Source organism: Lates calcarifer, linkage group LG23 (genome assembly GCF_001640805.2).
Source record: "Lates calcarifer isolate ASB-BC8 linkage group LG23, TLL_Latcal_v3, whole genome shotgun sequence".
Classification (NCBI taxonomy): Eukaryota; Metazoa; Chordata; class Actinopteri; family Centropomidae; genus Lates; species Lates calcarifer.
Window position 1 is genome coordinate 12,601,966 of NC_066855.1, and position 27,986 is coordinate 12,629,951.

Below are 27,986 nucleotides of genomic sequence, written 5' to 3' on the forward strand. Positions count from 1 at the left end.
GAAGTTTGGAGCTCAATTTGTCCTACAAGTTCTTATTGTCGATGAACATCACCACTGTTTAATGGTCAGATCTGTTTGTGTCAATAAAAATACAACTTCTTTTACCCAAACTCAGCTCTAGAAAGCTGGTATCTGCCACATTTAACAACACAATATGTTACTGGATGAACGGATGTCTGTGGTTTAAATTGAATGGCTCTAGGGATGGCAACTTCATTCTGTCCATCAGTCTATTTTGATTCAGCCTGATATATCTCAACAACTATTGGATGGATTGCCGTGAAATTTTGTACAGATATTTGTGGTGTCCATGCATCAAATCCCCCTTCTTTCTTGCTAGCTTACTAGTTTGTCAGTTTATATGGGACTGAAATAGATGAAAGTTTTTATGTAGGCATGCTGACTTTAGCTCAAGCAGTGAGGTTGCCTACTGCACCACCCCCATACCCTGTCCATAGCAATAGCCGTGTTTGTTTGAATCCAAAGCTCACAAATATCAGCTGTTGGACTCTTGAATGTACCAACAATTAGGCAAGGCAGTTTCTGCTCTCAAGTGACATTCATTGTAATACAGCAAAATAGGACACCAAAAAAATAAAGGTTTATTTTCATTTTGTATTTAAAGGATTAAAACTTGCAGAGTCATCTGGATGGTCCCTTTAACATGTAAAATCTCTTCTGTTTCAAATTCAAAGTCACTGACTATGGTATAGAACAGCAGAAATCATGGTAATATTAACAAACCCTGATGTCTTATACTCTCCAGTGCCCTGAGATGATGAAAGGTGTGTGAGCCTCTGCTCAATAACCTTTGGAGGAGTAGATAAGAGGTTGAGGTCTTCCTCTAATAACATGTTGGCCAGAGAGAAGGAAGGTTGGAGTTGTTGTCAGAATAAGTCAGTGATCTGTAAAAACCCCTACAGAGCTCTGATAATTAGAGCCTTTCCACCCTGACACTCCCAAGATACAATCACATGGCTGCAGAAATCAAATGAGATGATGCTTAAAATTAACCACAGTGAGTACAACTAAGGTATGGGAATGTAATAGAGTTTATTTTTTCCATTAGGGATGTTCAGTTGAGCAGGGAGGAATGTAAAATCAGAGATAATTTTGATAGCAATCACTATAGCAAATAACCAAAAACTTTGTGACAGCAAACACTTAAAAAAAAAAAAAAAAAAAAATCAGTTCCCTTGTTGCTGCCCTTTGATTTGAGGGCAGGTGTTCATCTGTCAATATGTGTTAGCACTGTGAAGGAATGATGACTTATTCATGGTGTCTTGCACCCAAAGCCGTGTTTAGCCTTGAAAGAGATGCGTGACTTAAAACTGAATTTATTTACACATATAATTTATATATGTCCTGTATACATATGTTGTGTTTTCATCATATCCACCTCTCATGAAAGTAATGTGCAAATAAAATATGTTATGCATTCCATGATAATACTTTAGTTTATGGGTTGTTAATTTCCTAATGATACTTGAATAAGATGAAGAATATTGTCATACATGCTTGCTTTTAAATGAACATTTCCAGCTTTTATGCATTTCACATTTTTGCGTATTTAGCTGGCAGCCTGTGTTCAAAAGACTTTCTAGGTTGCCCCATTAATTGGAATTAATTCTGAATGTGAATGTGTACCAACTGAACACTGTTTTCTTTATAATTAGTACCATATTACATTCTGCAGTTTTCTCCAGGAAACATCTTGGAAATTATTTGGTAATTAAAGTAAATCCGTATTGTCACACATCCATATGCAGCCACTTTGAACCGCAGCAATTTGTAGGAAAAGTGCAGTAAAAATAGAGTTTGACTGATAGATTTCCAGGATGCTCACCACAAGTAAAATCCACACACTACCACATGAGCAGCTAAAGAAATTCAATTTGTGCAAACTTAGTCTTTATTTAATAACTTTCCAGAAGCAAAGTTCATAAAAATACTAATCAGTGACATGCAGAAGGTCACTGTGTCCACAAGTTCTTTAACGGACAAAAATTGTACAAGTGCAGGTAATAAAGTTTTTGTAATGGTTTAGATAACTGTGTTACATAAGTTAATAAGTATATACATAAAGACAATCATTGCCATTCCTCTGAGTGGCTAAAATCAGAAACTAAGACATATAGTATTGCATCTGTAGTTTGTATTTCAATTTTCTTTTATTTAAAAAAATAAGTTCTAAATTGATTATGTTCCATTATCTGTCATGCCAGTATTTATAGCTGATGTCACAAGGAATGATGGTAGGTGTGTTAATGTTTCTTACAGACTGAAAAAAGGGGGTTGAACAAACATAGCCCTTGACAGAATGAGATACTTTTATGTTTACAGTGGATATCAAGAAAAGTTGAGATGACAACAGCGACCACAGAGACAGCTTATGCCTGGGGACGAAACCAAAATAAACAAAAAAACAAATAAAGCATCCAGTTTAAATTAATCCACATTTTCAACCTCTTAACACTAATTTCACTGACAGCACTGTGGAGGAATCTGACAGAGGTCCAAACCCAGGCCTGGAGTTCACCCCAGTCTGATCAGAGCAGATGTTTGTTTTTAATTCTCCCTCCGGTTTTCCTCATACAGTCATTATGTTCCCAGACGTCGTTCTCTGGACCTGCGAGCTTGGGGCTGCCTGATGGGCAATCTGATGGGCTGCTTGTTGAATTTTTCCATTATCTCTTTGATTCGTGACAGATTGGTGCGGCCAATGGTGAAGTCGCACCTGGTGGCGCCCATCTCGTAGCCCACCTCGCACTTCTTGCTGGAGAGGCTGTAGCCCTCGGCCCTGGCTGTTATTCTGTACTCTCCGGGGTTCAGCAAGCGCCAGTAGTCGCCGTCAGCAGCTGGAAACAAACACACAAACACACAGCAAATAAATATTTTGTGCTGTATTTGGTCTCACTAACTGTTGAGTCAGGACTCAAAAGAATCTTTTCCAGTTTCCCACACTGAACTCCAACAAGCAGTAAAGGGCACTTTATTCTTCAGTGATGATGATATTTTTGTCAACCTTTCACTCTGTTACCATGTAAATTTTCTTGTATCATCATCATGTATGTCCATCCCACGTTTTTCTACATTATTTTCCCTAAAAACGATCAAAGGAATACTTCAGCAGCATTGCATCTCACCAAATTTGGTGTACTTGCACAAGAAAAGATTTAGGGTCCAAAATTGAAGCAGCAGTATCTTGAGACTGTTAGTGTGCTGGCTAAATGTCATAGAAGAGTTTAGTTCATGTGTGAGTTGAGGGGCCGTGGTTCAGCTCAGACGTGTTTGTAATAACAGCATTGTTAGAAAAACGGATGCTTTTTTTGGCACAGCCATTAGCAATACCCACTTTTCTCTCTGAAGCATTGTGATATGGGCTTTGTATCTTAACCAATAAAGGACCATATAAACATAACATTTAAGTTAAATCACAACAAGCATCACAGTTACACAATATTAGTGCAACTGCAGCAATATGCAAATCTTGTCCTAGAAAGCTGAATTTAAGCAGCCTACTAAGCAGTAGCAAAAAGCAAAGATCACAGAAGCCTTCGTCTAAAACTTAAAATAAAAGTTAGAGAGTTCTTTGTGTTCTACTTCTGAAAAGGGAGGTGCTCTGTATTCCTATTTAGAAATGTTAAAAATAGCTCTGCTTTGTCATGTTGGATTTTCTTGGCTCTCACCGTGCTGAGCGCTGCCTTTATGTGACCTAGGAACCCAAGTGCGCTTGTGGTGTATTTTCAGCCCTTGACTCACTCATAAAATCGACAGCGTTGCTTCCTTTCCAGTCATCCAAACGCCCACCTGACACGTCTGAGCGATCACCGAGACAAATGAAATATGATAGCAGGTCTGTCTCTGCTGCTGATCTACAGTCGATCCAAACAGTTACACATGGACATCTGTGCTCGCATTACTCACACTCAGTTGGCAGAAGGGAATCTAATTGTATCCTGAAATGAATCAATATAAAATGCTAAATAGCAAATGAATTCTTGGTCTGGCAGAACATCTTTCAGATGTCCATGTACATCAGGAGCTCTCAGGCTGTCTGTCCTGCCTTCTCAGTGACTACACTTGATTTATCCTGATGAAAGGACAACTGCTTTCTGTTTCTAAAGGTTCATACAGTTCTAGAGCAAATTCAAAGCAATTGAAAAGGTACATTTCTCAAAATAAATAACCTAAAATCTTTCCTGACTGCAACTGAGAGTAGCAAGGTTTCTGAAGGGAAGCGGTGACTTATACTTAGTTCCAGGAATAATAATGGCTAATGTCCTTTTGGACATTCGATTTCACGCTCTAAGTACAAAACTACTTTAGCTTTGAAGGCTGCATTTTTTAGGCATCAGCAGAGATTGCCTTGAGGACTCACAATCGATAGTCAAATTCAGTGCAGGAGGCCTCGACGACACTGGCTATGACTGCGAATTGAGTCAGACTCTAACTAAAATACATCAGCTGCTTTTGTTTATCCTTTTTATTCCATCTTACACTAGATAACTAACTTACTGTAAGGGTGACTCATTCCTGAGGAATAAGCTGAGGCGTAGAGAGACAGCCGAGTCAGTGTACCCTGAGGTAGCTTCTGCTGCTTTGATTGCAAAATCTGAGCTTACTCACATAAAAATTTCAGAGATGAAGGAGAAACACATCCACATGCTGCGGTACAGACAATGACAGCTGCTGCATCCAGACAAACTGACACCGAACACGTTTTTGAAGCTTTTTGCTTTGTATTGAATGAACCATTAAAAGCTGAAATTATACAGAAAAATCAGGTGAAATCTGATATTTTACCTGTGCGAATATCATGGCTGATGCCCTCCACAGAGATGATGGCGTTAGGTATCCCGCGACCTTGCAGGTCCCTCACTACACCTTTGATCCCTCGATGCACCTGCGTATGAAAAGCATGACCCACGTGCAACCATGTGTGAATCCTGCCCTCGAGTTTACTGCATATTACATGAAGAGATGATATGATGATGCATAATGTATGATCTTCAGTTTAACAGAGCAGTTAAACATGTTGTAATATCTTTTCCCCCCTCATCCAGCAACAATATTTAAATGAAAGCTGCTCCAGCATGGATCCCGGATCCTCTGAAGTCCACATCACTGGACGGAATATGCCACAGAGCTGTGGCATTTCAAAATCTACTCAAAGTGCAGCTGAGGATGCAGCCTTATTTTGCCTGAATTTGGAGGACGAGACCTTTGCAACCCTCAGTATCCTATAATCCACTGAGCACTGGTCAGTTATCTAATGAAACATTCAGGTAATCGTCATCTCATAACATCTAGAATTTACCTTTTCCTATTACATTGGTCTTTAGAGGATCCAGTGATTAAATTTGGTTTCCTGTTGGCCTTCACTGCAAACTTCAGAGAAGCTATCTGTTTTAAACTCCCATAAATTTAGGTGTTTGACAGTTAAAATGCTAAATGTAGTAGTAGTATGTAGTGAAGTACTGTATGTGATGATTGATACAGCACTGTAGAAAGAAAGAATAACAGGAACTCAAAACAAACAGTCAAATATGGACAAACAGTCAAATATGGACTACCACATCCCTAAATAACTGTGGCTTGTGCACCAGTTTTCGTGTGTGTTTATGTGTGAGCTGCAGGGGCTCCTTGGCTTCTGTACCTGCTCCATGAAGACGAGAAGAGACTCGCGATTGTTCTCCCACTCCTCAGGCAGTTCGCTCTCGTGAGGGAATTTGTCACAACCCACGTACATCGACAACTCGAAGCAGTTGGTGTGCAAATAGCTGAAATCATTCATACCTGGCGAGAAAGACAAGCATATCTGTAGGCCAGCATCGACTCAGGTCAGCTTTTTGTCCAGTTATTGTTTGAATTTGTGTTGATAATTAAGAGTGAAATTGGATGTGAAGCCCTCTGACTTTTTGCCTGCCTTTGTTTGTTTGCCTTTGAATTCTTACATGAAGCTTTGAGCTAAAACCTAGAGGCTTTGAAACAGCCAAAGGGGTTCAGCTCTGAATATGCAGATGTGGGTGCTAAACAAAGCTACAGCTCAAAGGCTCAAAGCCGAGCAGAGAAATCCTGCATAACACAGTGTTAGGACTCAGTGAGGAAAACACCCTGGGCAGCTATGGACACTAACTGCCAGCCGCAGTGTGCCAGGACGCTCCGTTGATGGTGCCGTCCTCCTTGGCGAAGTCCTCTGTGTGGCAGACCCGTCGGTTGGCATCAGTCATCAGGCGGTGGGTGGATGCGTAGGAGAAGGCCAGCCAGCGGAAGACGTGGTCATCCGGGGTGGGGGTCTGCTCCCTGGTCACCCCCTGGGAGCGAGTTTTGTCGTAGGGGAAGGTCACCACCAGCTCCCCTCCCTGGAGGTTACCACCCAGCGCGAAGGGCATCTTCTCCATCCATGCTATGAGAGCCCGCGTCTCCACAGCAACCTACAGCGGGGACACAGGAGAGGGGAGGATAATGTAATTCATCCAATCATCTCAGTGCTGTGATTGCTAAATGAACTCCCTTACGCTGGAAACAATTTCACTGAAATGTGCTCTCAAGTGGGAGTGATAAAGCCGTCAAAAAGGTTGCTCACACACTCCCATGCTGTAAACTAATTTGACTAATATTTATTCTGAAAAGTGAACGAATTTTCATCAAGAGGCAGAGAGCCACCCAGGATCCAATGGCTTGTATTTGCATGCTACAATCAGGAAATTGATCAAATTTTATCTACTGCTGGGCTCCCTATAATTAAACCAGCCCTGCTATCTCCAAGCACTGGTTGGGCCGGTCAGTGAGGCGAGCCAGGGCAGCTTTCACAGCTTCCTGAGCACAGATGGGGATCCCGGGCTCCGCAGCTGCAGCAGCTATTCTGGAGGGCTCTGTGTGACTCACTCGCGGATCTCAGTAACGTCAAAACACTCGTGAGGATGAGCTTTTAATAGATCGCCGGGTATATTTTAGCTCACAGCCTCTTCGTCACAAATAGCAAAGGCATCCGCTTCTCCCAAAATAGACGGCGCTGATATGCCCACATGGCTGTTTTAACCTTTTCAAGGGGCGGATGGTCTTCACTGTGAGATTTGTTTATTAAACTGGGGGGGGGTGCAGGGCAAAGACAGAAGGCCAAATTTGTCACCTATAGATGACATCACTGGAAAGTAATCACATTGAGAAAAATGCAGCACATGGAAGATTAAATTTATCGATTAAAATCAACCGTTAGGGTTCAAATCTCCCATAAAGTGGCATTTATGTGAACCCTAATTTGAAAAATACACTTGGAGGGATACTGAAATATACGTATTGAGTGAGTTTAAAATACAATACAACAGTCTATGAGACTCACTGAGGCATTTTTTGACTGGTACCACTCTGGGATGGGCACGTGGTGGTTGAACATTTTGCGAGGGATCCACTTCTTGGCCTCAGCTTCCCACAGTATGGAGTTGAGGTCGGGGAAGTTATGGTGAATGTCTATTCCATCATTGCTCCATCGACCTAGAGACCAGCCACTGAGCTCTGAACCCTGGGTGAAAGTAAAAAGAGATGGAAAATGATAGCGTTAGCGTAGTTCGGATGGCTTGACGGGGAAGTGTGGAGTTGCATTCATGTTTTTAAGATGCCCAGCAGTGGTGTCAGTTCATGAGGTGCAGAGGGGACAGGGGTTCCATCATCACATCACAGCTCACCCAGGGGCAACCACTGAACAAATCATAACACTGGCATCCTGCTGCTACCCCAGCTGGTCAGCCGAGGAACATGCTGAAAATGTCTACCAAAGAGAACGTCAAGCTCTAAAAGTTATTTTCGATCAGTAAGGGGGCAGAAATACTCCAAACAAAACCCACAGAAACACAGCGTGGATATACCATTGGTTAATCAAGTTGTTATCACTAACTTTTAGCCAGACGTTACATGTAGCCTCATAGTTTTGAACAGCCTTATCTCTTTTAACTGTGCATGTACGTGGAAATCAGTTGTTAAGCGCACTTTTAGCCTCTGTGAAACAAGAGCAGTGCAGTGTGTACAGTGCACTTCACACATCAGGTCACCAAATGACATGATGTCATTGACTGTGCAGAGGCCAAGCACTGTCAGACATGCTTTTGTTCTCTCTTACTTGTCTTTATCTATTTGTGTTTCATTAATGCTGGGCCTTTAATCTCGCAGGCCTGCAGCTGATGTAAAACCATATCCAGGAACATGTGGTATTTTACAGCAGAACAGGCATCCCCTGTCCACATATGTTCACTCATATAATACAAAAGTAATTCATCAGGACACTGTTCATTTTATATATTCTACTCAGTCACTCAAACCAATTATCTGGCATGCAACTGCATCACATGCACTCTTATCAGAAGACCTGCCACGCAGATACGGTGCTTGGTGTTTTCACCGGGGGCCAGCGCGTGATATGAGGTCACTAATGGCCGTCTTGCAGACCTACCACTTCAAAGGCTTTCTCGTACCCATCGGGGTTGACAGATGGCAATAGATGGATCCTGGTCTCTTCCACCAGGTGACGTATCCGCTGGTTGCCAGACAGATACTCCAGACACATGAACTGCATCAGCAGGAGGAGCAGCTCTCGTCCCAGCACCTCGTTACCATGGGAACCTGCGGTGTAACGAAACTCCGGTTCACCTGGTCAACAGGTTCATATGAAGGGAGAGATGGGGGTGCGAAAGATAGAGGACAATTAAATATGTAATCACTTTGACAACATGTGCAGCCACACAGAGAAAAACACTCTCTCTGAGGAACACAGTGTGATGTCTCTGATGTTGTTATTATTGTACATTAAATTGAGCAATCACGTCCTGTTGCTTTAAAACTCTCTGTTGCCTTAAATACACTCACCAACTTCATGCTCTCCTGGGTTGTCAGAAATCTCTATGGCATACAGCTTGAGGCCACTGTGGCTCTTTCCTATGTTATAGATCCTGGTGATGTTGGGGCACATCTCATTTACCACTTTCATGAGCTGTGGAAGGTAAATAATGAAGCATAAGCTCTTCATAGATTATCTGTAAAATATCTTAGGTTTTGGTCTACTGTAGCATTCACATCACATCATTCAGAGGTAGAAAATAACAATAGCTGTACATGTAGTCAAACACTAAGTACTTCTACTCCACAGCCTATAAAAGGGAAATATTGTGTTGCTCCTCTGGTCTCTAGATACTTCACAAGCAATGATTTGACACACAAAAGATAAACTCATGGAATATAATACATTTTGTATAACTTGTTCACTTAGTCATATTTTCCAGAACTTTTTACCATATTTTAAGTCCTTCATAAGCAGATGGAGTTTCTCAAGTTATCATAATATGAATGAGAAGACACGTAACCAATGGAAAGTTTGACTATCTACTGTTGAATGACAAGTGAGCTCCATCTGCTTAAAGCTCCAGAACAGGCGAGTAAGTGGATCTTAAGTTGAGATTGTTTGTGTTTTCAAGGTAAAGAATAAACCATCAAGCTCAGAGTCAGTAAATTAGTTTGAATTAGCAGCTCCTGGATGAGCTAAAAGGTAAACGCTGGTTAGCCAAAAATGAACAGATTCATTATCTAATACATTTCAGAAATTTCAGAGACTTTAAATATTTCTACACTGGGGTATTGCTACTTTAAATGCTGGGCATCTCGAAATAGTACAAAGTAAACTCCAAGTTATTGGAAATTTCAAAAACAATATCACCAGTGCTGTGACACAGACCTAATTTAATATCACTCTAGCAAGTGAGGGGCGGCTGTGTGAGAAGCAGTCAAGGTAATTATGAAGACAGGCTTGTAGAGGAGCTGATTAAAATAGCAACAACTATCATTTACCCATACGGGCATGAGTGGAGACACAAAGAAGAAGTGCAGCGGGGATAAGACTAACAAGCTGTAAAGTAGAGCAACTGCATTGATGTCAGTAATCTGTGTTTACCCGCTCTTCCAGCAGCTGTGTCCAGTCAGGAGTGATGGGGTTTAATTAACTAGAATCTTGACTTTTCTAACCAAGTACACAAAAATGTGGTTTTGCTCATTAAACAAAAGACTGGTCCCTGTTTAATAAAGCACCGCAATCCCCTGCTAAATATATCTGGATTGTGTTAAGCAGAGTCAATGTAGAGCATTCTGTCTTTCAAGATACACCAACCTTTGAAAGAGTGTTTATTTTTTCTTAAACCAAATGATGCTGTCTGTGTTTTAATCTGCTTATAGTAGCTATATACTTAGGCTAATGCTGTCATTAAATAGATGCTTCTTGGCTGGGATGTGCCAGGGTAATGGCAAGGTAATATGTCATCTTCCTCTGTGAAGAATGTGGAAAATGCTCTTTCGCTCCACCTGTTTTATAATGCTTTTCAACTATCCACTCTCTGGCAATATCAGTATTCCCAGGGCTGCTACATTACAATCAGCTGTGATCTAAGAAAAGGACAGTCCTTAAGCAATATAGGAGATATATTTCTCGCTGCTCTCATGGGGCATGTACTTTATTTGAAAAGCCACAGCAGGCTCTTTCCACTTTGAGGTCCTGGCAAAGCGCTATTTAAAATGCTGTGGACGAGAAGGAGATATGGTACCAGGTACCTGCGTGGAGAAAAGAAATGTCAGGGGTGAAAAGGCTTTAGAGGCTGAGTTTTAAAAATAGTCCTTCCTTTCTTTGTGAAGGCCTATTGAGGCTGGACACCCTGCGTGACACACATTAGCCTCAAAGGTAATGAAAAAAAAGCAAAGAAAGAAAGGACAATCTGTTTAATCCACTTTGATATTGCTGGGGTAGCATGTCAGGCTGTCACACCAGGAAAAAAAAAAAAGGCTGATACAATGAGCCATACGGAGCAAGCATTAATTGGAGTAAGGCTCATAGTGGGTCATAACAGCAGGTTAGGACACCAGCGGTCGACTGTTTGGGCACAGGCTTCTGCATTACAGACAAATACGATCCACAGCACCTTCGCCATCATTTAGTGACAAATACAGCTGTCCTCCTTGTCGGTACAAACAGGCTACTGCTCATGACAACTATATGAATAAGTAATGACGCAACCCAGGAGATGCTGTATGCATTTTCATGTGGCTGGCAGCGCTCGGTTCGTTTGTTGCTGTCGCACACTTTGTTCTTGCAGAGGACACAACTTGTCTGGTGTTGGCTCACGGTTACACAAGATGTTTTATTGCCCCATGCTCCGGTCTCTTTGCTGAATAAGAAATGAGAGCTGGGCCTTGGTAGTATGTGGTATCAGCACGGCTGATATCTGTTGTTTCCTGTTGGCTGTGACTCACCTGCCTCATCTCTTTGTAGCCGTGATGTCTGAAGTCCAAGTCGTCTGTTGTTATGACTTCATTGCGTCTGTGGTAATAATTATTTGGATCTGCAGGGAATCAGAAAACATAAAGTTAATGATGTTCAGAAATTAAAGAAGGCAGATTAGGTACTTAATTTTTGAGTGTGTAAAGTGTATAAAGACTATAAATGCTGAGCACCTGTTCTCCTTCAGCCATTTTACTAAGAAAAATATTTTGTCTCTTACCCATAGTGGTATCTAGCCATGCAGAAAGTTTTGGTATTTTGTGCCAAGGTTTTGAGATATCTGCCTTTGAGGTTTCTACTGCCACCCCAACACAAAGGAAGCACAATTTAAATTAATGTGCTGTGCTCCCAGCAGTCAACAGTTACACATTAATATCTCAACAGCAACCTGTCTTTGTAGAAACGACGTCCCAGTTACTGTGGATAACCTCGACAGACCTCGCTGTGCCAAGCTTTCGCTGGGACTGTTTTTTCAAGAGGAGATGTTTCAGGTTTCAAAGGACGGTTGTACGTGGATCAACATGAACCACTGACCTAGTTCGTCATTTAATTTGCAGGACTTGTTGGAAAACGTTGGACCCGATTCTTTTCATATTCAGAGCTGTCTACATTGGCAGCCCACCACTGTGTCAACATGGTGGCCTCATTCAAATAAATGAGCAGGCTTCATTTTTTCTCACGGGGCTGATGTCTGTCTGAACAAGACCCAGATCCTGTATCATCCTGATGATTCTACGCCTCAGTGGCAGGAATTATTCATGTATCTGCTTTGTCCATACAAACCCGTCACCTGGCATAGGACAGCCAAGGATCTCCACTCTCATGCAGATGCTGCCGCTGTTAAACCAGGAGCGAGGGTTGACTCTGATGTATCGGGCAACCACCGGCGCAGGGAAGATGTTCCGGACTGGGATCTCCTTTTCCCTGTTGGCCCTGAAGATCTACTGAGGCAAACACAGTCAGCCAAATGGTGAATAAACACTGAAGAACAGAGTTTCATTATATAAATATATAGAGTGAACCTTTGTTGTTTTTAGCTATCTTATTTGATTTATTTCTCAGATGTTCAGGATTCTCCAGGATGTTACAAGGCACCCTAAAAATCTAGTAGAATTACAAGGTCACCATGTACTGTATAAAATGCAGAACATACAATACCATGAAGAAAATAGAATAAAATCACCACAGTGAATAGAAATTTAAAAATATAAAAAAAATATTTCCATGGTTTGGGTCCACATAACCCTTAAACAAACACACATTGATGCACCTGTCGAGTGTCATTAAACTTTGATACCACTGGGACTTTATTGTAAATTTGAACGCCCACGGTTGGAGTTCTTCTCTGCACCTTTTGGCATTTTGAAAGACAAACAGTGCAGTTTGGCATTTGGTACAAAAGGTGGGCGAGCGGTTGAGCGGGGAAGCTTGTACCGGAGACTAAATTACTGTAGGGGCATTATCTCCCACTTGACTGACATCAACAGTGGAGGGAGTGTACGGTTACACCAAAATTTAATTTGTGTGGACGTGAAGCTCAATAGGGAGCGATGAAAGATATGATTTTATGATAATAGGATTATTTATGCTGTTGTTATTTTACATCTGAATGCATCAGCGATCAGTTGCTGTAGTTTATTGTCAAGGTATTGCTGCGTTTGGTTTCTGTCAGTTACTTCAAGGTAGAAAAGAGACTTGAGCCCAACAGTGAGCCAAGATGAGGTTTCCATCTGTTTGAGGCTCATTGGTATTTACTATTCCCTCTTAGGTCATTAAGCTTGGAAATAAGCATAGATCCAAAGCTTCCTCTGTAATCGCTCTCAAGAAAGAAGTCATTTTTCTATCTGTTTCCAGTCAGTCAGAGACACACCAAACAAGAGTCCTTATGAAGTTATATATCAGGTGATGCTAGTTTTTAAATGTCATGATTGTTACTCACCAAGTCCTCTGTGCCGTTCTTCAGAGTTACCCATGTGTGACTGTCATTGCTCACCATGACCTTGTACGAGGTCACCCAGTCACTTCTGTGAAACATTATAAGAATATCAGGGGATGAGAGGGAGAAAAGAAATATCCTATCAGACTGAATTCAATGCAAATGGAGCAGTGAGGTGACTGTGAGGAAGGCGCTCAGCGAACATCCAGACAGGCTTAAATCTCACAGGGTGAGAGTCCATTTAAAAATAGGAAAATTGGAGAGGAGGTCAAAGAATTTATATCAGAAGAGTCACTCCAGACTTTTATTACCTAAAGTTTTGGATTCTGAGCAGACAGTGAAGTTTGTCACGCAGGTGATTTCCGTTCTAACTGGGTTGAGTTTTGGTTTTGATAACCAGACTGAATTGCCATTTTGTTAAGTCTAGAACCAGGCTAAGGCAGTGCCCTATTATATATTTGAATGAATTCAAATGAACATTCATGTATTAGAATGACAGTAAATGTGAAAGGAATAGTTTGACGTGTAGGCAGACACACAGATACTGTCTTGTCTCTTGGTTAGTATGTGTATCTTTAAAGAGGATGGGATGAGCTGGAAGTGCGATGCTGTTTTAAAAAAAGTATAGCATGCATTTGAAATTGGTCAACTCAAATGTGAAGCTGAAGATATTGAGCTACAGCTTACAAACATGCTGGTATGGTAGGTTAGAAGTAGCATATGCAGAGCACAGAGAGGTGAAATGTCAAAACAGCATAATGTTTTTTTTTTAATGTCTGTCTGCAAAAGGAGTTCACTGATGACTTAATGTCCTGTCCTGCCAGACAGAGCTGAGCTCTACCCAGTGTGTGCAGTATGTGGATTGGCAGTGAGTCCCATGCTCCTGGATAAAGACATCAGTGCTGAGCTGGTCCAGTCTGGTAAGAATTCCCAGTTCTGCTAATTAAAGTGCTGTTATAGGCAGAAGCCCCTGAGCTGGCACCACAGACAGCTACATGCCCTACAGAGCTAATTGCAGAGAAATTTTGTCTTAGGAATCAGTGTCTTTTTCACCCTTAGATCGTGCTGGCCTTGAAGGAAAATTACAAACACAGCCTGATAAAGTATCTCCCCGTGCTCTCTAACGACGCAGCAGTTTCCAGAAGCCTGTGCCACCCTGTCCAATTAAGAAGTACAAAGGCCAAAAGTTGTCAAATATTATTACAGAGCACAGTCAGTGTAAGTAGATGGTGAGGGAAAATGTGAACAGAAACAGTTGTTGGTTTTCTTGGTGAACATTGGACCAGCTTTAATGCAAATACAACTTTCCCCTTCAGCTCACCACTTTGTTGTGGTAATTGTAAAAAAAAAAAAAAAAAGATAAATAAAATACTGTTAAGGTATGAGATTTATACTGTAACCTGTAACTAATGGCTTTATTATTGATCATAAAAGACTTCCTACTTCTTAAAATAACAAAAATAATTTAATTTGTATTAAAAACATTTGGGTTGCTGTTTCACTTTTTATCTCTCTAATGTATCAATAGTATTACAAGTTTGCTGGTCATAAACTTAACCGATCTGTATGAAAGGTTGGATGAAAGTTTGTTATCCATTATTGTAGTGGAAGAATCCTTTATTAATGACTTACTGGTCTTTAAAAGCCATATCCATCTAAACCTGGCAACCCTTGAGTTGCTCTTATTAATTGATTATGACTGATTTCTAAAGCTGAGGTAAATTATTTCATGAGTGAAATTAAATCCATTAAGTCTTACTTATAAGCAGCCCGTATTTGAAATGTTACCTCAAAACTATTACTAGACAATTTAAGCCACAAGCCTAAACAGTGGGGATGAGTTTTCTGTATTCTGCATACAACACAACAGGAGCTCACAGCCAGGTCCACAGTAGTATAATGGTCAGTCTTGTTAAAAAGTGTGGGCTGAATATTTCAAGGTGAAGTACCATGAAACAGGTTCTCCATAACAAAACATGCACACCTAATCCTTTGTGAGCTCAGAGTGAATTTCTCAGAGAGCTCATTTAATCAAATATGCACTGTACAGTATGTGTTTCCTGTGCACAAATGAGCATAAATGTTGCACACAAAAAATGGCATAATTTTTAATGATAACATTTTAACTTAAAAACCGTACAAAATAACTGGCACATACAGTAGCTGGATGACTCATTCCATATTGTCAGTAAAAACCTCCTATAGACAAAATGACAAAAAAATAATCTCTATTTGTTATATCCCCCTTTTTACCTTTCATCTGAGTGTGATGAACAAGCTTACAGTACGGTAAAATTCATTTTCTCCAGTGTTATTTTTATAATGTAGTGACCTTTTAAGAGAGATGAAAGAATGAAGTTGCACTCCAATCAATCAAATTCATAAATCCTTAATCCCGCGGTGAGGGGATCAGAAAAGACTTGTGAAAAGGGCAAACACCAGTGTAGGTTCAGCGCCATGTGGACCAGATTGAAAAGCTTGTTTTGTTTATATTTGTGAAGTCAAATTTTCCAGTTGGGTTTAAAGGAAAATCCAAGAGTCATTTGAAATTTTTGGAACAATTATCTGTGCCTGCCTACGTCCAGTTTTCATTTCCCATAGTCATTTTGAAACTCATGCCATATGTAAATTGGCCATTCAGGTTAGGCATGCCAGCAGCACGGCTCTATGGATGGCAGGGTTGGCCTGTCCACGACTTTAGTCTAGATTTACTTTATCTCAACAAAAATTGGATGGATTGACGTGAAATTTTATACAGACAGTCATGGCCGCCAGAGGATGAATCCTACAAACTTGACAAGAATAGCTGCTGAGAGCCAGCCAGTCTATTTCCATGTGGAGACTTCAATTTTTCCTTACAAATTCCATGTGACTTGTCAGACTCAAAGCATAAAATAATGATCTAAATAGAAGGAATAATCTTTTGTATCTTTTTCTCTTTCTTTTCTTTTTTCCTTCTTTTGTGTGGGCTGTGATGTAGGTCTGAAATTAGGGGAGTGAATAATGTAGAGCATAATGCCTGTACTGGCCAACTTATGCACAGCAAACAAAGCTTAAACAAGCTTAAAAGGAGATCCATATCAAAAACACTGGATTATTTATTTCTGTGCAAGTTTCTTTTTGTGTTCTACAAAAAATAAATGTCTACAAATGATTTAAAACAACTTCATTACCAGGATTTCAATCAACTTAGGGAAAACTGGCACAAAAACTCATCCTCCCACAGCTATCTTTTCAAGTTAGCTCAGACTAGAAAATCCTCATCCTCGCTGTGCGACCATCTGCAACTCTCCGTGTGCGTGCATGTGTGTGTGTGTCTGCAGGGTTCCTACTCACGACCAGAGGGAGCTCCTGCCTTGTGTGATGACCCCTGTGAACTTTGTCAGCCTCCTGGCATCCACCTCAAACCACTGCAGTGGGTCATCTCTCCCGGCGCACCAGGCCCCGTCATAGAGGTCATCTTCGTAAAGGCCTGCCTGCGGGGGGGGCAGAAACAGCCGCGTGGAGCACAGTTTTATTCCAGATGTACATGTTGAGTCACACACACATTCACAGCCTATGCATGGCGCAACACGCTGACTGGTAATGCTGACACTGACAGCCTCTACTTCGCCTGGTTTTGTTACCAATCTAAGTAAGTGTTGACAGTAGAGGAGTTGAAGTATGCAGACGTCAACAAGGCTGACATGTTTAGATTTCATCCTCTGACAATCTAAAATATACTGTCTCAATAAGAATCAGCTAAGATAGATTAATGTGTCTTCTACAATTATGAAGATGGTATATTGACTGTAAATTTTAAGTTGAATTAGCAAAATGTGAGCACAGGACACATCTGTGAGACAGGGCTGAGTGTTGAAAACACTTTGTGAGCTTCTTTCCAAATCCCAGCATTCCTGAATTTTCTGCAACAGTTTTAGCGAGCGTTTTATGGATGTAACGTGAGGACACATTTTGTATGGTTCAACAGCTGAAAATGTTAAACTAATTATAATGTGTTAAATGCTACTCTGTCCACAAAGCCTATGCTGCGCCAGTTGTCAATCTTGGCTCAGAGCGAGATGCGCGAACGGTCGCACACATGCTGTATGCCCACCGGACGCACTGTCAGTCTCCTTCATCCAAATTTAAACATTGACATGACATACTGCTCTGTGCAGGCTGAGTGCATAATATCACTGCCTCTTTATTGTAACTGTCGAGTCTCTTTGAAGTACACCTCTCTCATTATGCCTTCACACGGAGTCATTTCAAGATCTGATCATAGAAGAATGGGACTTGACATATCTATATTTACATAATCTCACCTCAAAGATGAGATCAAGGTACATTATGTAAATTAGGATTGGAGTTGGGGTGAAATCACTGTACTATTACTGTCTGTCCAAACTGATGTTCTGACACATTTTAGGTTTTGTGAACTGTGGTAGGTTCATATTTAAAACTTTCAACTTTCTAAGATGCGTCAACTGAATGTGGCCTAGTATATGGTATTTGGTGGAATTGAACTTCGTCTTCACCTTCACCTCAAGCCTTTATCATAAAAACTAAATGAATTAGATTTAGTCCCATATATATTAAGAGTCCAGCATTTTGTACTTTTTGATTTTGGAGGGTTTTTGGACAAACTATGGCTGTGATATTTCAGGAAATACTTCTGCAAAGATACACGTAAACCTCCCCTAGGTCGCAAAGGCTTCCAGATCTTAACATGTTGTCTGTGTGTCAAAACACCTGATTGGCTGATCCAACTTCCCGTCCGGATGTGGGTTCAAAATGGAAACCAAAAAAATATGTTAATGTGCGTCCCCAAACGATCCTGTACTCTCACTAACACGCAGCGAGGAGAGACAAAGGCTAGCTAACCAGATTCCCGAAGCGAAACTGCGCGTCTGTGTTTATTGCTGAATGATGGATGAGAGTTGCAAATAATAGGGTCTGTTTTATGTTCTGTTTGTCTGTCACTTACTGTAGCAGAACATCTCAAAAATGTGTTGAAAACAGATTTCAGTGAAATATGGAAGAAGCTTCGGCCGTAGAACGAGTGACTACATTTCGGTGCCAATTCAGATCCAGGTTTAGACCCAGGAACTTTCATGAACCTTACTTGAATGAAAAAAAAACCTGGCATATATATCACATAGCACATCTATTATTAAATGTATTTTGCTGCAAGGTTATTTAATTTGATTAACCATGGAATCATTTCTCTTACGAATCTTACAATTTTGCATTATAAGTGCGATCTTGACGCTATCTGATTACTTCAATTGTTCGTGTTTTCCTTCCAGTATGCATCTCCCACTATCAAAAAGTGAAATTCATCCCAGTGCTGTTGGTGTCTGGAATCTAAACAAACTGTAGCAGCTACAAAAGTGGAAATAAACCAAATCCACTGGCCACAAGCCCGATTCAACAGGCAACATCTGCTTTTGATGTGTTTCTCCTGATTTACAGATAATTGTGCTGTAGAGTGGACACTATCTCTGTCCCTCCATGATCCATGACATGTACTCTCATTGAAGGGGTGGGGGGGGGCTCACACACCAAACAATAAATCCTTTGTTTTGTTGGTTTCCTGTAACATAATGCCTTGCTGTCTTGAGCAGAATTAGGAGCATGTGTGCGTATGTTTCATTAATTGTGCACTTGGATTCGGAGCGGTGCAGCCTGCAGAGGATGAGGCTCGCTGCAGACTGTACGCAGGCTAATACCCTCAAAGCACAGCTTGCACTAACAGGAAATACCTCTTCTCCCAGATGCCAGTCCTTTTTATTAGGTTTGGGGACGTGCCCCTAGTTTGATGGCAACACTATTACTTTCTCCAGCTTTGGAGTATTAAAAATAGGTCGTGAGCTGAAGCAGAATGATAATGTCATCCACATTTAACTGAGGGAGTTACCATATCACAGCCGACATCTTTCCATGGAGCATAAATATGAACTTAAAATTAAAAGATGCTGTCTTCTCAGTCATATTTCTTTTGTATTGCTGCTTGGTGGAAAGTGATTCTATCAAACATGAAAGCTTCAGAGGAAAGGTAAGATTGCCCAGGGTCCAATGAGAGCGCCAACATTTCTGATGAGCTTGCCCAGGCTACACCACTTTACACTTTACATTTCCGTCTTACCTGAATATTAAGACGACCTCTGTGTGCACCGAGGCCGTAGCGTTTCGTAGTTGAAGCGTGAAGCTGGAAATCGTCAATCTTCAAAGTCTCCAGTCCCATGGGAGGGCATTCTAGGTAATGAGATTGACAAATTGGCATGTGATGGTAATGTTATGTATCATCATGTGCTGCATTGCTCTAGAATCTAGAATAGCTCTCTGCACAGCTGCATAGCTCCTGAGCTAGAGTCCAAGCATTAGTTAATAGCTTGATAAAATGACACAACAGTAATGAGCAATTTAGAATGTGCACATTGAGCTAAAATGTGTGAAGTAAACACGACAGCAGCTGCACTCTGTGTTTGTTACTGAGATCTAATAATGCTGTATGTGTCTATTCAGGAAGCCTAATGTAGTCAACACATAGTGAGATATAAATATCTCCTGTCTAATAATGTGTAATCCCCACATTAAAGCAGAATGTGATTGTTATGACAGCAGCCATTATCAGCGCTGATGTTGCTTCTTCTGCCTCTCGACAACACACACACACACACACACACACACAAAACTTATCACCTGCAGCACCCACATCACATTTTGAGCTTGAAAGGAGACACAGATAAGCTTGTGTGCGTCCAACATTACACACTTCTCTGCGTAAACAACTCATTTTCTCAAAACCTGGAAAATCAAATCGCAAATCAAAGGTGAGCCTGTATGAATGCAATAGAGTTGAACAGCGCAACGGAGACTTTGATGTCAAGCTTCACGGGTGATTAATGACAGTACACTATGAACGCTTCCTTTTTGTAATTTTTGCAGCGCATACCTATCGCAGCCATCTAACTGCAGCCTGAATACATGATTAAATTGTTGAAATGACTACAGCAATATCATTATCCTGAGAGAAAATGGGAAATTGCAGCAGCTGCGGCCACAAACCTGTCAAGCACGTTTTAAAGGTTTTGATAAAACAGAAAATGTGATCAAAGGAAAATCTCTCAACGTCAGAAAGGTAAATATTAGCTGTCACTGGATAATGGACCTCACAGATGATGAAGATTTAGATTTTGGTTTGGTTTTTTTTTAGTAATCCACAGGCTGTAGAATTGATTAATGCCAAGGCTGGGTTATTAAAAGGTTCATTCTCACAATAGTGATTACCATTTACTTAACACTGGCATCCAAACCATCACAATATGCTCAAACACTGGACTCTGATGGTTTGGATGCCAGTCATAGCAAAGGGTTAGGGTTAGGGTTAGATGTCAGATAAGGTGACAAACAGGTTGTAGTTACAAAGAAGTTGTTTGACCGTTTAAGACTCTGCAGAGATTCCTATACAGCACTCACAGCAATCTCGAACTACACTCCCACATAGTCAGGGGATGGACAGATTTTAAAAAAGAAATCAAAGCAGCAGAGGCAGAAACATCCTGAGCTCCAGAAGCACTGGATTCTACAATTCCCACAATGCAGCCTAATGAAAATGCCTTTTTTGTTTGACACTCCCTGCCATAAATGCCAAGGACTTCCTGACTCCTTGTTTCTTTCTCTAAGCAGGCTTTCTGTGTTTTAAAATCTCAGAGTCTCCATCAGGGTTATTGGGTTGTTTTTTCTTTTCTCAGTCTCACTGTGATGCTGAATCCGAAATCACTCCCTCATTCACTCATTCACTCATTAACCACTCCATATTAAGCAGTATAGATTATAGATGGATGACTGGATGTAGTGAGCAGTAAATTGAGATTTCTTACTTCATCATCATCATTTTTGCATCATCACTGTCAGCTGTTGAGTTGCGCAATGGTAATTTGCATCTTTAAAAGCACTGCATTGTGGGAAAGTTAGCATAAAGTATTGTACATGCTATGGACAAACAGACCAGCGCCCAGTGTGGTGGAGGGTCAGTGTAGTGCAATTAGGCACTGACACAGCTTCAGACTTGTTTCTGCTGTCTGAGTAGTACCCCACCCCACCCCCATATCACCTGTGATATGCCCAGTCGTGCAGAAATGCTACATTGTAAACAATGCTCATCTTGTTATGATATGTGCCATGGTACAACAGCTTTTTTTGGAGCGTTGCTTTGCTTTAATGTTTTCTGAAGGATTTTGCCAGCAGGATAAGATCAATATCAATATTTCCAACACAGATCAAGTTGTTGCAAGTATACAGCAGCTTTCTCCAAGTTATTTGTTTGTGTTGCCACGCTCCCAGATTCTTACTCTCTCTTATGTCCTGAAAAAAGTAGTTCCTCTAGATGATGATACTGTTCTTTGCAGCCCAAACTAAAAGACCATGATGAATCTACAATTCAATGAGTCCCAGGGTTCATATCTTTACTGGCGGTGTTGATGATGGCAATTAGCAGTCATCAATATGAAAAATAATTCTCTAATTAACTCCTTGATTTTGCCAGTGCCAGTTATTCACTAACACCCACTGATGCCACAGCAGTGGTTTGGCAGGCACGTAGCTGTATTCAGGGCACTCTGCCTTTATTTTGGAAAAACACAGTCTTTAAAAGAGAACGCTGCACATCACTTAAAAATGTTTTCATTTGGTGCTGGAGGGAGTTTGCAGTTCATTTGAACAAATGCCTGTCTTTAAGTGATTGCAGTAACTGGGATGGTGCTCACTAAATAGAACTCTTTGTGTGAGATTGGCTCATCTTTTACACTACAATGGATATCGCCCGGTGAGGGCCAAATGGGCAAATCAAGGTTGACGTGTGAAATCCCTGCTGCCCGACGGCTCTTTGGGTCAGATCAAGCTGTTTGCAGACTTCCCTGGACTACAGCAATGGAATTTCAGAGCAAGAATTTCCGATTGGGCACCGGTCTGTTTGTACATGCAGCATATGCTTCACATGTCGCTGTCATACAGCCAGAACTGCCTTCACAAATGAACACTCAGAGGTGTAACAGGCACAAACAAGACGAAAGGAATTTTCGTTAAGAATACTGTACACAGGGCATGTGAATTTGGACAGTAAATATGGAGACCTCTAGGATGAGAGGTGAAACGTCCTCATGTATCTACAACCAAGTCCATTTGCCCCTTGAGTCAACCCTTCCTGGATAACCGTGACCTGGATGCCTGAGAATCTTCACAGACAGTAAAGTATATATTTGATCCATAGAGGAATCTGGCTTTGCATTTTGCAACTGTTCCAGGAGCCTGATGTGTCTGAGACATTGAGGATCATCAATCACATGCACCAAAATCTTTAGAGAAGCCACAGACAAAGAGGATCAGCTTCCAAAATCCACACATGCATGAGGCAATTTATGTTTGGTGCGTAAAGCAAACATAGCTTGAGACCAAATTAACTCCTGCTGTAAAACTGAGGCGTAAAAGTTGATTAACAAGCCGCAGGCAAAGCCGCTGGTAGGACCAGTTAGTGTAGAATTCACAGTAACTCTATACAGCAATAAAACATGTGTTGCTCTGCTTGTGACCATGGCGAGCTATATTTAAAATCCTCTTGGAATTAGACGCATACTGTAAGTCTGCAGGCTTCCTGAATGGAGCGATCACAACATATTAGGGACAATCCGGCCCTCAAAGAAGCCCAAAGGATCAAGGTTAGCGGGACAAAAGAAGAGACTAGATGGGTGTCTGCCATTTTGCAAAGCCCTAAATCATTATCACCATCTGCATGCAATCCTTTGCAAGAGGACCCACACAGGAACACAGCATCTGGATTCAACAATAATGTGCAATAGAAATGACAAAACAGACAGTCAAGGCCTCATATGCTGCTATCTAGGCAACTTGCCACGTTACTGCAGAGGGCCAAAACCAATTCTGGGATCAAAAGTTAGTCAAGCTATGCATCCCAAGTTCTTATATCACAGCTGGTGGTACAGTATTGAAATACTTAAGGTGTATAATTCATTCATATTAGAATGTTTATGTACTGTAAGCTTTGAGATGCTTCCAAACAAAGAGCTTTTGACCTGTTTTTAATTGATGGACAGTGAATTTTTTAGTAACAGCAAATTTCCTGAGTGTGTTTGAAATTAGCATTTTACTGATCATGAGTTCAGCTTGTCATTTCCAGGAAGACAGTAATGTTATTATTCCTTTAAAAAGTGACACGGTCTCGCTTTAAAAGAAAAATCGCCCTAAGTCATGATTGCGAATTGTCAGACAGCTGCACAACAATCCTTGAAAAGTTTTACTTTTCAACAGACCAATTTTTCAAAACCTCAGCAGCATTTCATCAACCCTGGCTTTTGTGGCTTCACTGTGCACATGTGACAAACTGTTTTATCTTGAAGGAAACATCTTGTTTCAACACATTTCTGTTACGTCTGGTGGGATTAATGGATGAGCTTTTGAAACATCCGCTGAATCAAACTTTGAAAATGCTGCTTGTCTTAGAGCCCTGTTTAATGAATTCCCCATTGTTTTTGGTATGTGCAGATGTGGCAGGGACTGAGGTTCTGCTACACCTTCAGCTATGGCCAAAAAATTTAAAAAAAAAGTGAAGACTAAACTATTTCTAAAGCTGAGGAATAGAGCTTTTTTCATATAGAAAGTGAATGATTTGTACAAGGTCAAGGACCTCAGACTGTGACCCTGATAAATCGGCTGCTACCAGGAGACGCTAAAACAAATCCAGAAAACAGACTGGTGTTGAGTCACAGTTTCAGGCCGTGAAAACATGATTTTGGGAGTGTGAGCTGTCCAGATTTTAACTGTGTGGGCTTCTTTGTGCCAGGCATGTCGGCACGGAGTTCCCATTTTCCTACATGCAAGAATATCCAACTTTCTGCTCCCATTCCCCCCGGTGGCAAATTAAAAATGGCAGCCTCTCTGCCTGTCTCTGTAGGTTCCTCACAATAGTTTCAACATAAACACATAAATTTACAGTTGGCCCACCACACCCAATCTTAACCTCCCAGCATTATTAAATACAGCTTCCCCCTTATGCAAATAAGTGTAATGTGGGCAATATCGTGTTTTCGGAGCTGTGGGAAGTCTGAGGTCAGAGTACATTTCCCCGCTTTGCCCCAGATCTCGCTTTCAGTCAAGCGAGTTTAATCCGTCATCTAACATGACAGGAAGGCCACTGGGGCATCTTGGCTTCAGTTTAGCAAATATACTGTGGTCCATGGAAACCAAACACAATGCTTCATAGGCAGCGAGGACATCAGTGCCTCTGTGGCTTGACTCCACTTCTGAGAGCATCATCTTATACTGCCAGACTTTTCCTCTCAGGGAAAATATGCTTTCTGAAAAACTCTCCCCCTTTCCAAAATATTTGTCATCTCTGAGAGAGTTTGTTTCTTTTTTCCCATCCTAACAGCTCCTGTGAAAGCAGAGAAATGATCCTTGCACGTTGTGGAGGGAAGATGAATTTTTATGAGATCATGAATTTCGCATTACAAGTGAGAGTGTCACTGGCTCCTCACTCACCTTCTTTCATTGAGCTGTACTGTCCTCCCTCTGAGATGCTGTTTGGAGTCTTCAGAGCACTCTTCTTGTTCTTCTCTGCCTTTTTGTTGGGTGTTTTCGCTAAAGGAGGAAATCAGGTTAATACAAGGATAGAATCATATATGTGTTATCTTTTCACAGGAGAGCTGTGAAAGGTTGAATTACATTTGAAACTGCTGATTCATTGTTGTCAGCACAGAGGGGGGAAAGCTGTGTCGACACAGAAAAGAAAGAAGCTTTGGCTGACTTCAGTCCTACACATATGGATGGATTCAGGATCAGGGACTGAACCAAGAGACAATCTCCGGGCGCAGAGTTAGAAAACGTTTAACTCTTGTGCTCCTCACATTCAGTTACAGTATACTGTATGTCTCTCCCTCATGGTGGCTAAGCCGGTGATGCAATGCAATTTGTGCTCTCATTTAAGATCATTTGTACATTGATAATACTTATGAGATAACAGCCTTAAGGTTCAAATCAATTATGAAAAGGATGAAGGACGGGGGCAGGGAATCACATTCCAGGGACTGAAGATGGAAGCGAGGCGTGTGCTTTTTATCAGACTGAGTGTCAGGTCAAGATAGGCCCCACGTGACAACAATCCTTCTCACATCTGAAAGTCTTTATCCTTGTCTCATTCTGGGGACAGGTTAAATCCTCAACAATGCTCCGAGCTGCACACGTGGTTCAGCTCAGTGGACTTAGAAAGCGCAGAGATATGATCAGTTAGACGTTGTGTTCCACTAAACTTACACTCTTACTCTTATTTGCTTATATAGAATTGCAGAGATACACAGATTGGGGTTTTTCATCTTATAAGTAGACATTTTGATATAAACACAAACATTTAAAGAAGTGAAGAGTAAAATAATGAATATATCACAAATGTATCCAAATTCAGTTTACTTTTTTAAAAATCTGTACCTTGTTTCTTTAGGTTTTTGGATTGAACCCATTTTTTCATGATTTCAAATAAGTGTATATGTAATTCTCTGACCTATTTTCCTCTTATGATACAAATGATACAAGATACATTGTATCATTAAGCTGAAACAACGTGTTACTAAGCTAGACATCAGACACAGAGCAACATTAACATTAATTTGTTGATAGTGAACCAGAACAATAAAGTTGTGGGCTGCAAAACCAAAACAATGACCTGAAAGACATTAAATTGCATGCAAATGCAAATAAACTGTTGTAAATAATGTTACTTAAAAGTCCTTGCAGTTGGTATTCATGGGTGCATAAAAGCAACAGTCTGTTTTGTTAACATGATGAAGTGTGATGCAGATAAAACAAACAACTTTCATCGAAGGGAGGTAGTGACTTCCCTATGTTCCTCCTCTAGTACCACCTGCAGCAGGTATCCCTGCCGAGACACGTGAAGCCAGATGCCTGAAACATGAGGTCACTGTCGACACAGCTGCTCTAAATTATCTGCCACCAACCAACAGAGAGCTTTCTCGCCTGTTACTGTCCTCCGATCACCTGGCAGGATTTCAAACATACCTACAAACCTGCTACTGCATGTGCCGAGAGTCCCACAGAGAGAGAGAGAGAGAGCTCTGAGCTGTACATTTCTATATGGAATATAATTGGACAGCGCTGCCGTGCCTCGCTTGCTTTTGGGAAAACGTGGATTACACATGTGTTCTGGCTCCAGCATGTAATGCAGTCCTGACCTCTGCCGTGCGTGAGGCTGTTAATCCTGCTGTTGCGCAGAAGCCACACAGAAACACGGCTCTGATCTATGCGTACGGGGGTGGGGAGTGAGGAGGAGGAGGAGGAGGAGGAGGACTACCTGAAGAGGTCATTGTTGCTGTTGTTTTTTCTCTCTGCACATCCATCACCATGTGAATTGAATTCAGCTGCTTCTCTTAAGTCCCAGAGGTTCAAACAGACGCCTCGGGTTTTCCATTTGTATCAATCAAATTGTGTGAGGCGCATTCATTAAGAAAAAAGTCATTTAACAATAGCTTTCTGAGCAATAACAAGCCGCAACTTCCTCACAAAATAATCTCAACATCAGCTCTCATTTCACTTTAAATGTCACTGTTTACCACTTAATTCTGAGCAATATCCTTTCTTATTTATACATGCAAAACACTCTTGTTTATTTTATTGAAAACTTAACTCAAAACCTGCCTTAAAAAACTGAAATGATTAGCCATAGACTGTCATCTAGTGGCAACACTGACTCATAAATTTACTTCACTAAAAGTTTCAGCAGAACTTAAGTTTTCTGTCTTATAAACTCTCTACCATAAGAGTGTTACTGGTGTCAGTATTGCTCATGGGTTGCAGTGGGTGAGATGATGATTATTTTGTAGGGTACTTCTCAACAAGAATAAAGATTTATGATTGAATACAAAAGAAAGCCTAAAAAGCAGCATTTTATGAAGTTGTCCTGCAAAAAGACCTCAATGCTTTTACCTGATTTGGCATCAGCTGTAGCTTTATCCATCTGCCTGCTGCTGTCTGCCTTTCCCTTGGGCACTTTCTTGGCAGGGTTTTGGTTGGGGTGCTCATGCCTGTCAGGTATTGAGGCCACAGGCTTCTCCAGCACTTGGACCTTGTTGTACTGTTCTCTTGTCAGCAGCTCCTGCATGTAGTAATCCTCATCCTCGCCGGCGGAGCCGTGGCCGAGGTCTGCGAGCCCCACGAGGAGTCCCAGCAGAGCCAGGGGGGTTAGGAGGCTGAGGCGCTGTCTTGCCATGACCCGAGGTGGGGTGGGGTGGGGTTGGGGTAGGGGTGGGGTGGGGTGGATTATCTCCAGCTGAGAGTCCTGATGCCGTCTCCAGAGGAGCCTGCTGCTGCTGCCGGGCTGCGTCCCATCAACTGCTCCCCTTCCTCTCCCTTCCCGCTCCAAACACGGGGAGTTCACAAAGTTCTCAGTGCGCTCCAAGTCACTGACGAAAGCAGCGGAGCCAGAGGGTCCATGGACGCCTCAGCCTGGGAAAAATGCAGTGAGGGAGGGAGAAGCACAGAGAGCAGGAGATGAGGGAGAAGAGAGGGAAGAGGCAGGGAGACAGACAGTACAATTCTCTCCTTTAGATGCTGGCAGGTGACTCCGAAATAACTTTTTTTTTCTTCTTCCCTTTTAGACTCAAACCAGTCCACGCTGCTGACACATTACAGTCATTTTATTCGTGTGGGTAGAAGTGAAAAGGGGAT

The 27,986-nt window shown here is 41.4% G+C and overlaps 1 protein-coding gene across 1 annotated transcript; it reads right to left on the reverse strand.

The window, feature by feature from the left end:
• Nucleotides 1–1,034: 1,034 nt before the first annotated feature.
• Nucleotides 1,035–27,982, reverse strand: cpxm2 (carboxypeptidase X (M14 family), member 2). The gene is made up of 14 exons (XM_018699313.2): nucleotides 27,246–27,982; nucleotides 24,792–24,890; nucleotides 19,381–19,490; nucleotides 16,587–16,726; nucleotides 13,254–13,338; nucleotides 12,105–12,255; nucleotides 11,287–11,375; nucleotides 8,863–8,986; nucleotides 8,450–8,646; nucleotides 7,346–7,525; nucleotides 6,140–6,437; nucleotides 5,660–5,799; nucleotides 4,807–4,906; nucleotides 1,035–2,858 (listed from the first exon to the last, which is right to left on the reverse strand). The coding sequence occupies exons 1-14, from the start codon at nucleotides 27,526–27,528 to the stop codon at nucleotides 2,602–2,604; spliced, it is 2,253 nt and encodes a 750-aa protein (XP_018554829.1). The 5' UTR covers nucleotides 27,529–27,982; the 3' UTR covers nucleotides 1,035–2,601.
• Between the last annotated feature and the right edge of the window lie 4 nt (nucleotides 27,983–27,986).